At 40.5% G+C, this 19,150-nt stretch overlaps 1 protein-coding gene across 1 annotated transcript in view; it reads left to right on the plus strand.

Annotated features, from left to right (window-relative positions):
- DISC1 (DISC1 scaffold protein) overlaps positions 1-19,150 on the plus strand; it is a 190,006-nt gene that overhangs the window by 63,740 nt on the left and 107,116 nt on the right. The window contains exons 6-7 of the mRNA XM_075707503.1: positions 2,400-2,454; positions 7,013-7,115. Of these exons, the coding sequence (XP_075563618.1) occupies positions 2,400-2,454; positions 7,013-7,115 (158 nt within the window). The remainder of the gene's footprint in view (positions 1-2,399; positions 2,455-7,012; positions 7,116-19,150) is intronic.

Here is a 19,150-nt window from a genome sequence, read left to right on the forward strand (position 1 = left end):
GGTTAGATGCTCATAAAAAAGAAATCTGGGTATAAAGAGGGTGTGTTTTCCCACTCAACACCTGGACCTGAAAGTCCGCATGGGCTTGTGCATTCTTCTTAGCAATACGGACTCTACAGCTAGGTCCTAGTTTGTAATGCTGTTTTGAATGTATGGTTTAAAAACAAATTAAAAATTGGTCTGTCTTGCTGTTAGCTGTGTGAATGCTACAGGGGAGTGAAACATCGTATGAACCTGGGGAGGCTTTCTGGGAGGAAAGTAAACAGATAAGAGGAAAGGCACACGGAAGAGATTTATTAAATAGAGGTGCCATCTTTATATTGTTGTTCTTCTGGCTATAACTGCACTTTACATTTTATTATGGTCTGGGTCTTTAGAGTTGAATTTTATAAGGCAGTTTCAGAACAATTGGGTCAGTCACCCATTATTCATTCAGTTACACACCGCAGCCTTGCTGCTCCCTGTTGACATCTGTACACAAAGCCCAGCTCTTTTTTACATAACCTAACCAGCTCAGACACTGATTGTGGGAGATGCTGAAAGTCACTGGGAGCTCCAGAGCCTGAAAAAAGAAATGGCTAAATAGTTCATTCCATCTGGCTTGCCCAGAGGCAGGCAGGAAGCTGATAATGGCATCATTACACATGTAATATTTTGTGGTTTGCCCATATATTGCTGTAGAAAAGGGAGAAATTGGAGACTGCTATGTGGGAAGTGTTGTTAAACCACTTTTACATAGCTAGCCAGTTATATTTCTGTTTGTTGCCTCACACAGGCATTGACTTTTACACTGTCATGAACTATTTCTGAGGGGACTGCCTCATCTGGAGCTGGAGGGACCCCTGTGTGCTGTGGTGGTAATGAGGTGACTGGCCTTGCTGGGCTGTAGGTTGAAAAGGTGTATGCTCTACAAAGTAAGGCATTAGGGAAAGCAATGCAAATAGCTGTCTCAATAATGCGATTAAATGATACGCTGGACAGCTGAATTCTGCCTCTGAGGCTGTCTCCCTCCGGTGTGCAGGTGGGCCAGCCTTGCTGTGGGTGGTCAATAACTGAGTGCAAGTCCAACTTTGTGTGCTTTGGGGTTCAGACTTACGTAAATGCTGACTCTTGAAACAGGACTCAGTAAGGGTTGTGCTTGGAAAATACGAAGGAGCAAGTTCTGAAAAGAAAACTGAAACTCATAGAGGTAGGCAGCAGGGACCGTGTGCATGTCAAAATGGGCACTCAGTCTTAACGTGCTTTCTGAATAACAGTGACTCGTGTTTCTTCCACCTGTAAAATGAATACAATGCCGCCTTATCTTGGGAGAGTATCATTGAAATATATCCAGTGATGTTTCTGAAATGTTTGGATACTTCAGTGCCAAACACTAAAGAAAAGCTCAGAAATAAATTAATAGTTCTGTATTCAGGAAGAATATCAATGGTAGATCGTGAAAGAAGTACAATTTTTGTAACATAGCTAAAAGGAAGAATTGAAATGCTGCTGGTGGGGAGTGCTGACTGTCATGTACACTGAATTGAGGTGTCTGACGGAAAAGAAAATAGCTTGTGATAAAGTAATTGAACACTGTATAAAAGTGTATGCCTGCGAAGTAGGAGGGGGGGAAGTATTAAAGTTGCAAAAATAATCTCTATACTAACTCTTAATGTTTGATTTGACTTGGAGTTTTGAACTTTATGTTAAAAATGTAACTTGTGAATTTATTTACAAGCACCAAAGGCACTGGTTTATGTTAGGTTTGGTAATATCAAAGTAGTAAACATACTTGTTTTTATACGTGGAAGAAAACCTGGAATTGGTTCATGTAAGCCTGGATGATGCTTCAATTTCAGCCCACTGTTGAATCAACTTGGTACGAATATTTTGTAGGTTGTTACTAAACTAAACAGAGTAGTGATATTTCATATAAAATTACCGTGAGAACAAGTGACTGCAGTTGAACTTTTCCTGGCAGAGTTGGAAACTAGGTTATAAGAGGATAGTTAACTGCAAACTCTTTGTGTCAGAAATGCCTTTGTGTTAGGTGTTTGGATGGTAGCCTAGCAGGACACTGGTGGGAACTTCTAAGATATTATGGTTACACAAATAATCATAATTGTGTTTCAGATGGTAAGTAAAATGCGTATAAACTCATTAATTAAGAACTGTAAAGCTAGTGTACAAACTGTTTTGCAAGCAAACAAGATTAAGTGGGTAGAAATTGGGTTGAAGAAATGTTGGTTAGTCACAACACTGAAACCAAATATACAGATTTTATCTTGGTATTGGCTCTTTTGTGGTAGTATGAATCATCTTAAAGCCTATGTGCTTCCATATGAAAATGTGTCTTGTGTAGCAGACCGTGGTGAGCAGAGAAGGTCAACTTTTTTTTTTTTTATTTTAATCCCTTCTAGCCTTCAGGAAAAAGAACAATCATTCAACATGTCCATTAAAGAAACTACTGCCAAAGTAAGTACACGTCAGTTTTCAGTCCTTTGGAATATTTAAAGAAGCAGATAATAGCTTGCATCTTAATAAATTGTCTGTATTTTAGAAAGTAGGTTTTGTGGTGTTTCTTCTAAACAGCTTTTTCATGTAAATATTTTTAAACATACACTCCAAAAAAACCCCTAGTTTATATTTGGACAGGCCGCAGAGATTATGCTTAAAGAAGCAGATGGAGTAATCTGTTGTTTCTCGGCTTATGTTTTACTAGTGACCAATCTTCCCACTGGTCTCCATTTAGGAACAGACTCCTTAGCTTCATAAATGAAAGTGAATTCTGGTCATAGCTGAATGTTTTTGCTCTTAATACGGAGCCTCTTGCTTTCCTAGCTGGCTGGGTTCATTGGTGTGAAGGAAGAGCATAAATGAAATACCTCTTTTCCCTGACCTTTCACTGATAATAAACTAGCAATCTAATTCTCATCCCCCTTTAAAAATACAAATAAAGTGATGTGGCATATTTGGCATACTTTTTGTTTCTAACCAGAGATGTTAATATTTTTCCTTTAATTTTCTTATTTCTCATGGCCTCCTTTCAAGAAAGAGACTACCTAAGTTTTCTTTTTGTTTCAGAATGGCTCAGTGAGCCACAAAGCATCTTTGCTCCAGGAGACCTCTTGAAAAAAGGTCCACTTATTGTAGCTAATTCATATAGGTCTATATGGAACAGGGATTGGAAAATATTTCTGGGTTTTGATCAGTAATGGATTTATCCTCTGAAATAAGTTTATTTTTCATGTTCTTTCTCTAAAAGCACTCACCAAAATTAGTGAAAATTTTATCCTTTATAATCTGTTCTTCCTAATCATCTTGATCAACACTTTTAGCATGCACTGTTAAAAAGACTATTTAAAGACTGCATCTCAGTACCCCTCCTTCTTTCTCTCCTACTTTATTTTGAGCTCGTTCTCCTCTATTCCTTGCTTATGCACACATCTTGGGAAAAATTAGTATAGACCATTATAACATGATGCTCTCTCCTGTATTTTTTAAATGACTATGAATAAAGTATCAAGGAAAAGATTGTAATTGACCTACAGCTCATCTACTAAAATGAAGGACACATTCGGTACCTCAGAGTGATGTGTTGTTTCAAGCTATCTGCAAGCTAAAACATGAGTTACAGATTTTGCCTTCTCCCCCGAAAGTGTGTGCCTCTTGAAGTTTTATTTTATAACTGTAGTATCCAGAGACTTTTTCAACAAGAGCTGAAACATTGGGTAACAACTGAGAAGTCTGCAAGGTAGAATTCCACAGACTGTTTCTTTATTTAAAGAGACTGTTTTTTTTCTTTATTTTATTTATTCAGTAGATAAAATATTATTTTAACTTCATTCCATTCCTATGTCATGGCTTTTACTTATTAGAGAGGATAAATAGGAAGCATATAATGAGACCCCTCCAAATCATTTATTATTTTATTTATTCAGATCACCTCATCCTATTATTTTCTTCTCAAACTGAATAGAGCTGGTCTTTTAAACCTTTACATTTTATGGGGAAAACACTACTTTGTCAAAGGTCTTTTCTTTCCCCCTGTGCCACTAGCATTCATATGGCTTTTTCTGCCTGATCTGTGGTGTTTTCAGCTGAGGCTGCAAAAGCTAAGATTCGCCTGTTAATGAAGGGAACAATCTCCCTTATCCACCTTCTTCCTTCAGAAATTAATATGTGCTTTTGCTAATGGCAATATTGTGCTGTATGGGAGATCCAGGTGGACTGCCCTTTTCTTCAGGCAGAGAATATCTGTCTTTTCCAAGGTACTGTTGTAAAGAAATGTGACAGCTACTCAAAACTTACTTTTTTCTTGAGATGGTTGGCGGAAGAGTAAATTTCAGTGCTTTAGTCGGTGTCCTTGTCCCTATTTCTGCTGCTTTAGATTAACATCATATGCTGGAAAGATGGAAGAGGATGACAATGGGCAAATTTGCTTTTGATATTTTCCTGCTTTTCATCTTGATTCCACATATCTTTTCTAACCAGCATCCTACTGGTTTCAGATAAACTGCTTTTTTAAGTAGTGTTTATGTGTCTGAACACAGATTTGTAAGGTATACTCCTAAAGAGCAGCCTTTTTTTTTTTTTGAAATTCTGCAAACCCCCGCCCCCCTCAAAACCACTGAAGAGGGTTTTTAAAATAGGTACAGTAATACTTTGCTGTGAAGAACTTCCCTGAAACTGAAAGGGAGGTTTTTTTAGGCTTGAAGCTTCAGGGGCTGCAGCAGAGCTGGTCACTAAGAACAGGGAAGAGGCATTGCTGGGGCCACAAGCATAGGTGGTTGTTACCACACTTGGTTAGGGGAGGATGGTGTGTTCCCCAGGAGCAAAGGATGACACTGGCTTTGTGAACGTTCATTGTCTTTGTTAGCTAAGAAATAACCTTTCCTTAGTGGCTCAATAAGCTACTGTAATGAATAATAGTAGCTGTTATTAAGATAAAATAATTTAAAAAATTAAAAGAATTGGAGCTTGTAGAGTAGAACTGATGTAACGTAGAAACAGTGCTATTAGTTTAGAGGATATTATATTATTTTGCCTCTCCCAGTCACTCATTTAGTTTTGTCAAACTATGCCACGTGATGGCTCAAAAGATTAATGTTGCTCATTTATCTGCAGAATGCACGTGACATAGATACAAGCAGAGGCTTGGTAACATACTTATCTCATGTTCCAGAAGAATCATCTTTGTGAGTTAGAGGAACTGCCTTTCAGCCTCTGGTCCCTGCATTTGGTCCATTAATAAAGAGTGTCGTCGAGCTTCGTTCTGACAGTAGTGCTTACAAAGTGGACAGTGTTCACTAGAAACTGATTAAACCTCCCAGCTTATTTTGCATAATTGCCAAACAGCTGTCTAGTGGTAATGATTTTAAGTTACTACCAGCATGGGATATATTCATGCAGTTTTCCTGGAGCTGAAAGATTTCCCCTTCTAATTCCACTTCACTGAGCCATTCAGTACCCCTAAAGAGAGAGTGCTGCTTAGAAAGAAGTCATTAAAAACTTTCAGATTTATTTTGGAGATGTGAGACAGAAATGGCCTTTGGGTTCTTTGGGCACATTTATTCACCTCTGACAGGTTTGGGGTTTTTAAAACATTTTAAGTAAATTAGTAGGCAAGTCACTTAAAAGGGTGTACTGAAACAAAGTGAAATATCTGGGAACTGAAAAATTATAATAGGTACAGAAATGATGACATGCTTTTAAATTAATAGGAAGACTCTGAAGTCTTTAGATAGTAACAGTTACTGCTTGGAGGATAGTTCTGTTGACTCAAAAAAATATGACCCATTTATGGTTAACAGATGCTCTCAGCTAAAGCAAGAGGGTATTATCCATTTAAAAGGATTTACAGTTAGTGTTGTATCTAAATTATTGTACTTTAATTGTACAAACAGATAAGCCATTAGAGCTGTGAGGCTTTTGCTCTTAAGTGAAGTGATAGCTGTGCTTCTGTTAATAAACATGGTATATACACTTGTTTTTGAAGGGGAAAGAAAAAGTCAAAGAGGGCAGGGAAACTTTCCTCTGGAGATTTCATTTCACATCTCATCTTTTCACAACTGGCCTGTGCCTCTCTTGACTATTGCTTTACCCTTAGTTCCAATAAATGCAACATTTTCTAAAGTGTCAGCTACAATTTTAAGCAAGTGTTTGGTGTCTGCCTTCAGAACAAAGGATTTGCCTTAGCTTGATGAGGGATTTTTCTGTTTGTTCATTTTGCTTTCTTTCACAAATGATGCAATATGGAGTAAGAACCAACATTTTTGAATATGTGGGAGTTGTATGAATTGTGTATGCTGTATAAGGTTCTTCTGAGGTGGTAATGTACAGTTAAATGTAAAGTACAGAAACAGTTGAACTTCCTTTCTTTTTTTCCTCTCTCTTCATGTTTTTAATACCAGTCCTGATTCATTGCTGAAGCAAATTCCTGTTAAAAAGCTAAAAAAGAGAGAGAGGGAAAGTCAGAAACCTGAACCCCAGTCAGCTGTGTCTCCTGATTGTGCAACTAAGTACAGTATTGAGCTGGTATAGCCTTATTTATTGCCTGTGCGGAGAATTAATGATGGCTGCTTTGCCTTTTTTCAGTTAAGATGTGCAGTATGGTACATTTTGTGTAGCACAGAATGTACAGCGATTTTTATGGCATCTTAAAGTCCAAATGCTTGCTTATTTACGCCCCGCTCCAGGCATCACTGTTAATGCTGAAATTGTACAGAATTCGTAAGATGGCCTTTCTTCTATGTGCAGCCTCAGTATCTAGTAGTGAAACATGTCCTCTCTCATGCAGGTAGCTAATGCTAATACCGTTCCCTATTTTTATAATAGAAATGTGTGGGAAAGCCTGGAAATTTTAATTCATGTTTGGTATTTCTGTAAAGACATCACTTTTCATTAAGCTTCTTCACCTTGCTGTAGGGTGTTATGTCGTGTCTGAAAAGCAAGAACATTTGAAGCCCCATTTAAATTGCCTTATACTTTTACATGAATGAATTATATATCATGGCTGTCTGCCTCAATCTAGGTTTGCACGAGTCAGAAACTCTGCAGTACTTTGAGGAGGAAAGTGAGTGATATTGAGACTCAACTACCAGCTCTACTTGAAGCCAAAATGCTGGCTGTTTCAGGTAAGTTTTAAGTGATGAGAAGGACTACCACTGAGTGGTGTGTTAGAGCTGTTGTTGACCTTTTCATAGCTGAGACTTCTTAGGAAAAGTTGTTGATGTGCACTTGTGTAGATCCCTTGAAGTCATGGCAAGTCCAGCAGAACCAGGCTGTGTCATCATGCCTTGTGTAAGGTACTTCAGGCCCCTGTCCGCGCTTGGGAGCTACTGGCAAAGTGGATGTTGTGTGGCAGGCAGTAAACATGCAAAGAACATAATATTTTTCCATAGGTGAAAGTGGTAAATACTTGTCAATAGCTGTTCCTGGACCTTACAAGTTATATGGCTAGAGCTCTCTAGCTAAGAGGATAAATTTACAACAAAGGTATAATAATTACAAGTGTGGCTTTAAATGACACTTTAAAATGGAATACAATAATTGGCAGCTTCTGCTGTTCAGATCATTAAACAACTGATGTTGGCAGCAAAAGAGCAATTTGGTCCTTGGAGCACTCGTGCATGTTGTTTACAACCAGTAAAACATTGAAATGTGATTACAGAGTCTGATACATAACAGCTTTACATGCCACTTACTTGGGATTACTGCACTGTTCACTAAGGAAAAAAGGCAAAGCACAGTTCTGTCTCTTAAGTTTGAAGAGGTGTGTTTTCTGATTCAGCAAATTGTTTGCAGGTGTGTAATAGGTGTCTCTTTGCTAGACACCTGCCTTGGAGAGGAAGCTGAATAGGAGGGAATGTAGACTTGGGTACAAGGCATTTTCCAGTGTTATACCAAGTAAAGAAAGGCTAGAGGGTTTTTAATACATGTCAAGGTGACATGTTGTAGATATATGTTGGTGATTTACCTTCTCAATTAGATACAAGAATCTAGCACCAGCACACACGAAATATTTTAAAATGAAACCTTGTGCAGTATCACATGGTTTGTTTGCCAGAAGTGGATAACATCAGGCTTGAGCAAAATCCTAAAGGAAATTAAGGACCAGATCTTGTGTTGGTGCTGAGCGTGCTCAATTTCCTTGCTTCTTGTAACACCTCTTCAAAATGGAAACCCTCTCTATTTCTCTGTCCACCTGCGAGAGGTAGGCTGAGCTATCACCCTTCTCTGCCCATGGGCTGTTTGAATGTAGGTAATTTTCTCGCTTTCCGAAACAGGGTCAAAATTTTCCCCAGCCATTTTATGACTTCCATGAGAACAAAATAGTCCATAAACTAGATGTGCAACTGCTTCATGCTGCCATGAGGAGGCAGTTGGCCAGGAAAGATGTACCTCAGTGACACTTTGAGAGAGCAAATGACTACTTCAGGACTATTTCCAAAGATCATCAAGTCCAACCATTAACCTAGCACTGCCAAGTCCACTGCTAAACCATGTCCCTCAGCACCACATCTACCTGTCTTTTAAATACCTCTGGGGATGGTGACTCAACCACTTCCCTGAACAGCCTACTCCAGAGCTCGACAACCCTTTTGGTGAAGAAATTTTTCCTCATATCCAGTCTAAACCTCCCCTGGCACTACTTGAGCCCATTTCCTCTCATTCTATCGCTTGTTACTTGGGAAAAGAGACTGACACCCGCCTTGCTACGGCCTCCTTTCAGGTGGTTGTAGAGAGCAATAAGGTCTCCCTTCGGCCTCCTTTTTCTCCAGGCTAACCAACTCCAGTTCCCTCTGTTGCTCCTCATAGGGCTTGTGCTTTAGACCCTTCATCAGCTTTATTGCCCTTCTCTGGACACACTCCAGCACCTCCAGGTTTTTCTTGTAGTGAGGGGCCCAAAACTGAACACAGTATTCGAGGTGCAGCTTCACCAGTGCTGAGTACAGGGGGGCAATCTCTTCCCTGCTCCTGCTGGCCACACTATTCTTGATACAAGCCAGGATGCTGTTGGCCGCCTTGGCCACCTGGGCACACTGTTGGCTCATATTCAGCTGGCTGTCAACCAACACCCCCAGGTCCTTTTCCATTGGGCAGCTTTCCAGTCACTCTTCCCCAAGCCTGTAGTGTTGCATGGGGTTGTTGTGACCCAAGTGCAGGACCCAGCCCTTGGCCTTGTTGAACCTCATACAATTGGCCTTGGCCCATGGATCCAGCCTGTCCAGATCCCTCTGTAGAGCCTTCCTACCCTCAAGCAGATCAACACTCCCACCCAGTTTGGTGTCATCTGCAAACCTACTGAGGGTGCACTTGATCCACTCGTCCAGATCATTGATAAAGATATTAAACAGAAATGGCCCCAATACTGAGCCCTGGGGAACACCGCTTGTGACCTGCTGCCAACTGGATTTAACTCCATTCACCACAACTCTTTGGGCCCAGCCATCCAGCCAGTTCTTTACCCAGCGAAGAGGATGCTCGTCCAAGCCATGAGCAGCCAGTTTCTCCAGGAGAATGCTGTGGGAGACAGTGTCAAAGGCTTTAGTAAAGTCCAGGCAGATGACATCCACAGCCTTTCCCTCATCCAGTAAGTGGGTCACATTGTCATAGAAGGAGATCAGGTTAGTCAAGCAGGACCTGCCTTTCATAAACCCATGCTGGCTGGGCCTGATCACCTGGTCCTGTATGTGCCACATGATGGCAGTCAAGATGATCTGCTCCATAACTTTCCCCAGCACTGAGATGAGACTGATAGGCCTGTGGCTCCCTGGATCCTCCTTCTGGCCTTTCTTGTAGATGGGCATCACATTTGCTAACCTCCAGTCATCTGGGACCTCCCTGGTTAGCCAGGACTGCTGATAAAGGATGGAAAGTGGCTTGGTGAGCACTTCCACCAGCTCCCTTAGTACCCTTGGGTGGATTCCATCCGGCCCCATAGCTTGTGTGTGTCTAAGTGGTGTAGCAGGTTGCTAACCATTTGTGCTTGGATTATGGGAGCTTCATTCTGCTCCCTGTCCCTGTCTTCCAGCGCAGGGGGCTGGGTACCTGCTGAACAACTGGTCTTACTATTAAAGACTGAGGCAAAGAGGGCATTAAGTACCTCAGCCTTTTTCTCATCCTTCATCACTATGTTTCCTGCTGCCTCCAATACAAGGTGGAGATTCTGCTTAGTCCTCCTTTTGTTGCTAATGTATTTATAGAAACATTTTTTTATTGTCTTTTACAGCAGTAGTCAGATTAAGTTCTAGTTGGACTTTGGCCCTTCTAATTTTCTCCCTACATAACCTCACGACATCCTTGTAGTCCTCCTGAGTTGCCTGCCCCTTCTTCCAAAGGTCATAAACTCTCCTTTTTTTCCTGAGTTCCAGCCAAAGCTTTCTGCTCAGCCAGGCTGGTTGTCTTCCCTGCCAGCTCGTCTTTCAGCACATGGGGATGGCCTGTTCCTGTGCCTTTAAGATTTCCTTCTTGAAGAATGTCCAAAAATACCCTTTCCTTTGCCCCTCAGGACTGCCTCCCAAGGGACTCTGTCAACCAGTCTCCTCAACAGGCAAAGTTTGCTTTCCACAAGCCCAAGGTAGCAGTTCTGCTGACCCCTCTTCTACTTCTCCAAGAATCGAAAACTCTCATTTTGTGATCGCTATGCCCAAGGCAGTGTCCAACCATCACATCACTCACAAGTCCCTCTCTGTTTGTAAACAACAGGTCCAGCGGGGCACCTTCCCTAGTTGGTTCACTCAGCAGCTGTGTCAGGAAGTTATCTTCCACACACTCCAGGAACCTCCTAGACTGTTTCCTCTCTGCTGTATTGTATTTCCAGCAGACATCTGGTAAGTTGATGTCCCCCATGAGAACAAGGGCTAGCGATTGTGAGACTTCTCCCAGCTGCTTATGGAGTATTTTGTCTGCCTCTTCATCCTGGTTGGGTGGTCTATAACAGACTCCCACTATGATATCTATCTTGTTGGCCTCCCCCTGATTCTTACCCATAAACACTCAACCCTACTGTCACCATCATTAAGCTCTAGAGAACCGAAACACTCCCTGACATACAGGGCTACCTCACCACCTCTCCTTCCTTGCCTATCCCTTCTGAAAAGTTTATAGCCATCCATTGCAGCACTCCAGTTGTGCGAGTCATCCCACCATGTTTCCATGATGGCAACTATGTCATAGTTTTCCTGTTGCACAATGGCTTCCAGCGCCTCCTGTTTGTTGCCCCTGCTGCGGGCATTGGTATAGATGCTCTTCAGTTGGGCTATTGATCCCTCCACTTTTTGGGGGGAGAAGCCCTAATTCCTATGTGACCATTCTCAGGCACTTCGATGGTTTCTAACACATTGATAACCCTTGTGTCTTTGCTGTTGCATGGATCTCCATCCCCTGTCTCCACTGAGACGGCAGACCAAAGGACCTCGCTAGCGCACCATCCCTCGAACATTGGCATGCTGCCCCCAGGCTTATCTCTGGTGGGCCTGGTTTTATCCCTTTCCCCCTTCAAATCTAGTTTAAGGCTCTTTCAATGAGCCCTGCTAACTCCTGTGCAAAGATCCTTTTCCCCTTTTGAGGTGGGTGTACCTCATCTGTCATCAGCAGGCCTGATATTGTGTAGACCGACCCATGATAAAAAAAATCCCAAAATTCTGCTGGTGACAGCAGGCTTGGAGCCAGGTATTGATCTGCTGGCTCTTCCTGTTTCTTCCCTCATTGTTCCCTGCAACTGGAAGGATAGAGGAGAACACTACTTGTGCTCCTGATCTCTTAACCAGTCAAGAAGTATTGGTGCTATTTCTTAGCACCGATAAGAAGTACTGTTTCTTTTTTATTCTTATTCTGAAAAACTCTTACTTCAGGGAATTTTAATGACTGTACAATCCTAAGTTGTTGCTAAGGCAGAATTCTGGAGGGAGATGGTTGAAAATCAAGGACAAAAAGTAATTTGGTGACAGTGGATACTGTAATTTCTTTACCTTGTTGTAAGAAATGGATACATTTCATTGATGTGATGACACTTGTTTATGTTAAATGCAGAGTAGTATGCAGAGGATATGGGGAAAAATACAGGAGTCAAAAATATTAACGCTCTAAAGACCTGAAAGTTTAAAAAAAAAAAAAATCTGAAAAAATTGGAAAGTGATAAAATCAGAAAAGCCAGGATGCAGAATGAATTGCAGCTAGCAGAGAAACAAGTCAGGAAGAAAAGATTTGGTAAATGCAAAAAGGGAAAGAGGAAGGAGGAGATAAAAATAGCTTTTCTTTTTACTTAACAAGGCAAAACCAGTGACTAGTGGATAATACAGAAAGGCTGAAGTATTCAGTTTCTGTGTATTTCTGTGTCAGGCATAAATGAATGACACCTCTTAATAAGGCATAGTTAAGAAGTAGGTCTTAACCTTTTAAATACTGGTTAAGATTTAAGCAAGATACTGCATATACGCATCCCCTGAACTGTCAGGCAGCTAACAGAATGTTAATCAACAGCCTGGATATATTAAATTGTTAGAAGGTGGGAGAATCTTCAGTTGGATAATACGCAATTATTTAAGGACAGCCTTGGAATAGAATCATAGAATGCTTTGGGTTGGAAGGCACCTTTAGAGGTCATCTAGCCCAACCCCCCTGCAGTGAGCAGGGACAGCTTTAACTAGATCAGGTTGCTCAGAGCCCCGTCCAACCTGACCTTGAATGTTGCCAGGGATGGGGCCTCCACTACCTCTTTGGGCAACCTGTTCCAGTGCCTCACCACCCTCGTTGTAAAGAATTTCTTCCTTCCAGTCTAAATCTATTCTTCTTTAGTTTAAAACCATTATTCCTTGTCCTGTCACAACAGGCCTTGCTAAAAAGATTGTCCCCATCCTTCCTATAGGCCCCCTTTAAGTACTGGAAGGTCACAATAAGGTCTCCCTGCAGCCTTCTCTTCTCCAGGCTGAACAACCCCAACTCCCTCAGCCTGTCCTTGTAGGAGAGGTGCTCCAGCCCTCGGATCATTTTTGTAGCCCTCTTCTGGACCCGCTCCAGCAGGTCCATGTCCTTCTTGTGCTGAGGGCTCCAGAGCATGACATTCAGAGGGATTTAAGTAAATATATAAATATGCAGTAAGAATAAAGTTTGGTAGTCATAGTCAGAGGTTTTCATTTAGTCTGGAAGCATCAGGCAGGGATAAAAGTCTGTTATTTCTGCTTTTTTACCATAGCAGTTAGATCATTTATTCAAACAATTTCCTCAACCAACAGTACTAATGGATACTGAGAAGAACTGTTTTTCTCTAAACAGATGTTGCATCATTTTTGTTTAACATAGCATTTTCTTTGAGGAAGCAGTCAGAGTTAAGTGATTTTGGAACAGTGTCAAAGCAAAAAGGTAACTGAATGCAGTTGCACACATCTGGATTCCTGTATCCCAAAAGTTAAGTTTGATGAGCTTAACAATATAGTTAAGTGATACATTCATTTTCAGAGCTTACTTGTGATGACTTAATGATGTGGTGACTTGGAGAGCATGATACGCACCTCAGCCTTTAATGGATACCTTGATAGCTTCAGGCCACATTCATCTTCTACGTGAACTGTGCTTTCTATTCCAAACACATTGATTTATAGTATGGGTGTATTTGCACCAGAAAATGCAAGAATATAGCTGATCTTGTTTTGAGAGGAAAATACCACAATAAATGCAATGTAAGCATAACAATTCTGTTAGTCCTGTCAATACTAATACCTTGGATTTTGAGACTGTATAATAAATGATATTGTAAAGACATAAGAGAAGATGCTACATATGTAAATGTCTGTCCTCCCTATTATTTATTCCTTGGAAGAAGTGTAAAATTAAATTTGGAGGAGAAAGAAAGTAAGTTTGGGAATCTTTGGATTATTGAAGGCCATAGAATATATACAGTAAATTAGTTAAATCCCAGTGAGGTTTCATATGGGAAAGAAAAAAAAAGAATCTCGTACTTAAATGTTCGAGAGGTGTTTCTGTTAACAGTTACAATTCAGATCCTTTATATCGACAACTCCCTTACTTCTGATTGGCATTTGCCTGTTGTGATATATAACTGGCAGTTAACTATGTTAACTATAACAGTTAATACTCCTGAGATGCTAGTCCAGAATTTTTCTCCAAACATAATTAGTAGAATCTTACTATATTGGTCACGGTTTTTAAGGCAGTAGCTTTAGCTAATTATAGTTAACAAGTACTCCTGATTGCATGAGATGTTACTCTTGACATACACATTTGTAAATACTTATCGATGAAATCTTATGGTTTAGCATCTAGTAGACTTTTTTAAAAGACCTTAATGTCAGTGCTTAGAAACCTGCATGTCATTATTATAACATTGCTTCTTACAGTAGCTCTTAACATGCTTATAAAAATTTTGTCATCAGTTATGGGAAGAACATGGCAGTACGTGATACTTCGTTCTTTCTGTTAGCATCGTGTGTCTATTTAGCATAAAATTTTTTGGGGGAATAAATTGCAGATGAAATAATCGTAAGCCAATAAATAGGACAGTATGTAAGCAAGTGTGAATGTAACTGTAGAAATATTATTAAAACTTATTTTCCTACTTTAGGCTGTTTTCCAGGAGAGCAAATAATATGTGAGAAAAGGTGTGTTTCTCATTTTTCCTTAGTTGAGAAAATCGTTTAGGAACAGGAGGGAGGATGTAAACTAAAATGAACTTCAGTCATCATTTTGTCTGATTCCTGTATTTGAATAAAAGAGGTTGGTTGATATATTTTACAATGTCTTCATATATTCTATGTGAGTTCTTTTCCTCTTGAGAATGCATAATAGCATAGGACTGGATAGCCAGGAAGTGGCTAGCAGGGAGCTAAGCAGATGTGAATGAAAAACTGAATTCGTTATGTAGTTTTCTATGAAATGCATGTCATTAACTTTCTTTATGTCTCTGCAAACACAAATTATATCCAAACACAGAAATTACAATGAGGTGACTTGTGAGTAGCTAAAAAAAAAAAAAGATACTTCTGATCTTAAAACTATCTACACCAGTAAGAAATCTTGTGTCATCAACCTGTAATTAGCACTATCTCTATTCATTAAATACCTGCAAGTGGGAGCTGATTGGAAGTACTGTTGTGGGATGATTTCTAGCAGTACAACGAAAAGGGTTTTTTCCCTTATGTCAGTGTAGAAGTGTAGTTTATAAATAGCATGACATAAATACTAGATAACATATTTTCACAGACCATAATGCTGGGATTGTTGCCTTTTTGCCTGCTTTTTGATGCTCATTTAGGGCAAGTTCTGCATTCCTTGAAAAGCAACTGTAACAAAAAAGCCCCCAGCCTTCTAGCTTTGGTGCTAAGCATTCCTGTTGGGAATGAGTATGTTAGGGAGGGGACAGAGCAGTCAGGCTGGAAGATGCCAGTGCAGGTTGAAGGATGTTTTCAGCCATACATCTGTGTGTTTCGGTAATGTGGGTGTCTTGTTTTCTTGCCTGTGCTGTATTCTGTCATTTCATGCAGACGTATGTATGGGCATAAAGTTCTCGACATGGTATTGAGATCTTCCCCAGACATGCTATATACAGCTTGTAATTTGTTTTTCATTGGAAGGCGATGGTGCTCCTGGTTTTTTTTAATGTTTCCTCTTTCTGAGAACTGTTGTTTGGTAACAGCTGGAGAACTCTGCTAGTCTTAGAGGCAAAAAACCCAATGCCTCTTTGTGCCTTCTTATGAAGGCTTAGTTTTTTGATAAATTGGACTCTGATAGAGGCCTGTGTCTTGTCAGATGATGCAGCCGGTTCCCTGCTTTCAGATTCTTGTTTCCAGCAGCGGTCTGGGTTGATGGCTCAGAGGCATATTCAGATTAATCCTTCTTCATGCCTGTATTGCAATGTCTGGCTCCAGCATACAATCCTGTGTATTGGGGTGTTTTCCCACAACAGTCACTTTATGCTCTGTGAAGTAAAACTTTCTACTGTGTATTGCTGCAAGTGATGTACTTTTTGGCAAGCCTGTTAACTCATTTTAAAAATAATGCCAGTAAGCCCCCCAAACCAACTCCCAAACAGTTGCGCAGACTGCAGACAGCTATGCTGTTTGTCTTTTTATCTCATTTCCAAATGAGACTGCTGGATGTTACTGGCTTTCAGTGAACTTTAAGGATAATTTGTTGTAGCTGAAGTTCCAGCATGGTACGTGACAAGACAGCAGAAAATGATCGCTTCTGTTGCAGAAGTCTGTCAGTCGTGTAACAACTTACTCTTTTTCTCTCCTGTTACCTAAGCTGCTATCCCTGGAGCAGGAGAGAGGGTCAAGTAATCTCTTTGGCAGTTCCTTTTCCAGGGTTTTGTGCTCAAAGGAGAAATGTTAGATGTGGAGAGCTGTGAAGGGAAGGTGCTCTCGCCCCGCGTAAAGGCTGTGCTGTGGTCTGGAGGGGATGTGAGAAAACCCCTGTGCAGTCTGTGGAAGGGGACAGTGATGTCCCTCTTTCCACTGACTGTCTAGGGAGCCAAGGTGACAAACCTCTGAACCTTAGTGCATGCACTTCTGGTGCCTAAATCCAGGTGGCATGAATATTTCTCTCCCTGACCCTTCTTCGGCTTTCTTTCCTGGCTTGGTTGGTAAGAAGTGGGGTGGTGATTTCATGCAGCCCTCAAGACCATGGAGATCAGGTCTGGGGTGTTTCCCTACCCTCAGCATGTCCCTTTCTCTTCACTGGTAGTGGTAGCGAGTGGAGGCAAAGGCAAGAGAGAGGGGAGATGTAAAAGAATCAGAGATTGAAAGGCATAAGGTGAATGGGAGCTATGAGGGACGGAGAAGCAATTATGGAGGGAAGCCTGTGTGCGCACGTGTCAGTGCTATTGGCTGACCCTTGAGCCTTGGAGTGACTTTCAGTTGGGCATACTTTACCATGTGGAAGGAGAATTACACATAACTCACAACAGCCATTTATTTATTGGCTAACACACATAGTAAATTGCTGGGACTAATGTGCTCCCGGGCTGTACTTGTCGCCCACAGTGCAAGCACTTGAGAGCATCTGATGGCTTGGCAGTCACTAGTTGCTGTTGCTCCTTGTAACAGGTTGCGTCTCAGTATCGCTGAATTGCCATTTTCTAAACCTCTGCCTTTTTCTTCAGGGTTTTTGTGCCTTTTCTCATTGACAATTTTCACTTGAGTCTTTGAGTTGTTATTACTGATTTAAAATTTTATCGTTGTTGGGGTTTTTTGCACCTTTTTTTTTTTTGATTCCTGGGTTGCTCTGTGGCAACTGATTCAGTCTGGGTACAAGAGGCTTTCTGTGACAGAGAATTCCTCCTCCAAATGCATGTGGGGTCTCTTGCCTGCTTCTAGATGGATTTTATTATTTTCCCATTCAGGATCACATCAATCATTTAGTTGCATTATGCTTCATAAAAGTGTTGGCACGTGTTACTGCTTAAAAACAGTAATTGTGATTCAAACATGCTGGAATTCTGTAAAATGTTTCAGGAGATGGTAGACTGTTCCTCATTTGCTATTTGTTTTTTTCAGAGGTGCAAACAGACTGGCCTTGCTTCCAAAATCTTACGTTTCTGTCATGTTTTTAGCTTTTTCTCTTTTCTTTGTGAGCAGCTGAATGATATTTATTTTCTTAAATTTCTTTTCTGGTGTTGGAAGCAGTTTGTATTCTCATTAATCACAGGGTGGAGGATTTTCAGCTTTGAATTCCAGTGCCATTGATAAATACCATGGTGGCAAATGCCCTAAGCTAAAATGTAAATTTTCACTTTCTTATGTATTATTAAAGGTAGTGTTAGTCTATGAAGAATTAGCGTATAGGTAATGATAATTAATGACCAGTCTGTTCTTTCCTGCGTTCAAGCCAATGTGCAGTATGTACTGTTTACTGTTATGCAAAAATTGCTCCTTTGCTTGTACTACAATGAACATAGTTTCAGTAGGGATGGAACATACCTCTCTGCTTCAAGTATGAATAATGGAAACTACGAGTGTATGTAATTTCTGGCATAAATGTGAGAAAAAGTGGGAGTAAAAAAGTTGTGGGCCATTAACTTTGTCTTGTATTTTGAAGGGGAAATATTTAACAAAGCTTAAATAATAACACATTTGTTGGTTTTTACAAAATGGGACAGATTTCAAACCATATTTTTAGTCAATTTGTTGCTGGCAAATGGTATCAAAATAATGATATGTTAGATTAGGGCTACTAAATGGGCAACAATCTGCCCAATATAGTAAAATCTGATAATGAGCTGTCATAATGGACATGAGTTTGTGGCATGTAACTATGTATAGAGAAAATATACTTGATATGTAGAGCACTATTTAGCTGTAGCATTATAGCCATACAAGTAAAATTTTGGGAAGAGAGGAAAATAAGGTAAATATATACTATTTATGTTTACGGTGAGTAAAAGCAATTATATAACTACTTTGTGCCTGGGGATAAGGTTGGGGGTTTTTTTAATTTTTCCAATGTAGGTTGTTTTGCTTGATTTGGCTGTTATTTTTGGCCTTCACATCAAGCTGTTGGAGCCTACCTGATGTCACTATCTGTAGAGAGCGGGGGATGAAGTATAAGTATGTGAGGAGAGCGCCCCAGAGGGCAAGATTAAGGAGGAAGTTTAAACTGGGTTTTTGTTGCTGTCTTTTGAGGTAACAGTAAGGTTCAGCCCCTCAAAGTTAAGTGTACATACTCAGCTCCTTATGACAGCGTACCGCAAGCATATTATTCAACCTATTCAGATCACTGGATACTTTGAATTAGCTGGAAAGTGAAAATACGACTTTCCGGTGTTGCACTTGTAGAAGTATAATCAGTTCGGCCAAGTTCATGTGAATGATTCAGATTTTATTATAATCCCAACTTTACTTCACATGGTTATTCTTCCCCTTCCCCTCTCCCCCATTTTATCCATGTGTTTATTCAAGTGGAAATGGAATAGATTAAAGATTCTGGTAGAGCAACAGACTTTCTAGCCTGGACGTTTATAAACAGTTTTCTGAACTTGTGGGTTTCCCCATTTGGTGTGCCAGTTTGCACCCAGTGTGTTTATATGAACATGTATGCAGCGGCTAAAATTGCACATGGCTAGTAAGTGTCATTGTGAGACAGGGGGAAGGATGGGAAAAGTGGCATTTTGCCCTTCAGTCCCCTTCACAGAATCCCTGTTTCATGTCTTGGT

The sequence above is a fragment of the Pelecanus crispus genome, chromosome 3, assembly GCF_030463565.1.
Source record: "Pelecanus crispus isolate bPelCri1 chromosome 3, bPelCri1.pri, whole genome shotgun sequence".
Classification (NCBI taxonomy): Eukaryota; Metazoa; Chordata; class Aves; order Pelecaniformes; family Pelecanidae; genus Pelecanus; species Pelecanus crispus.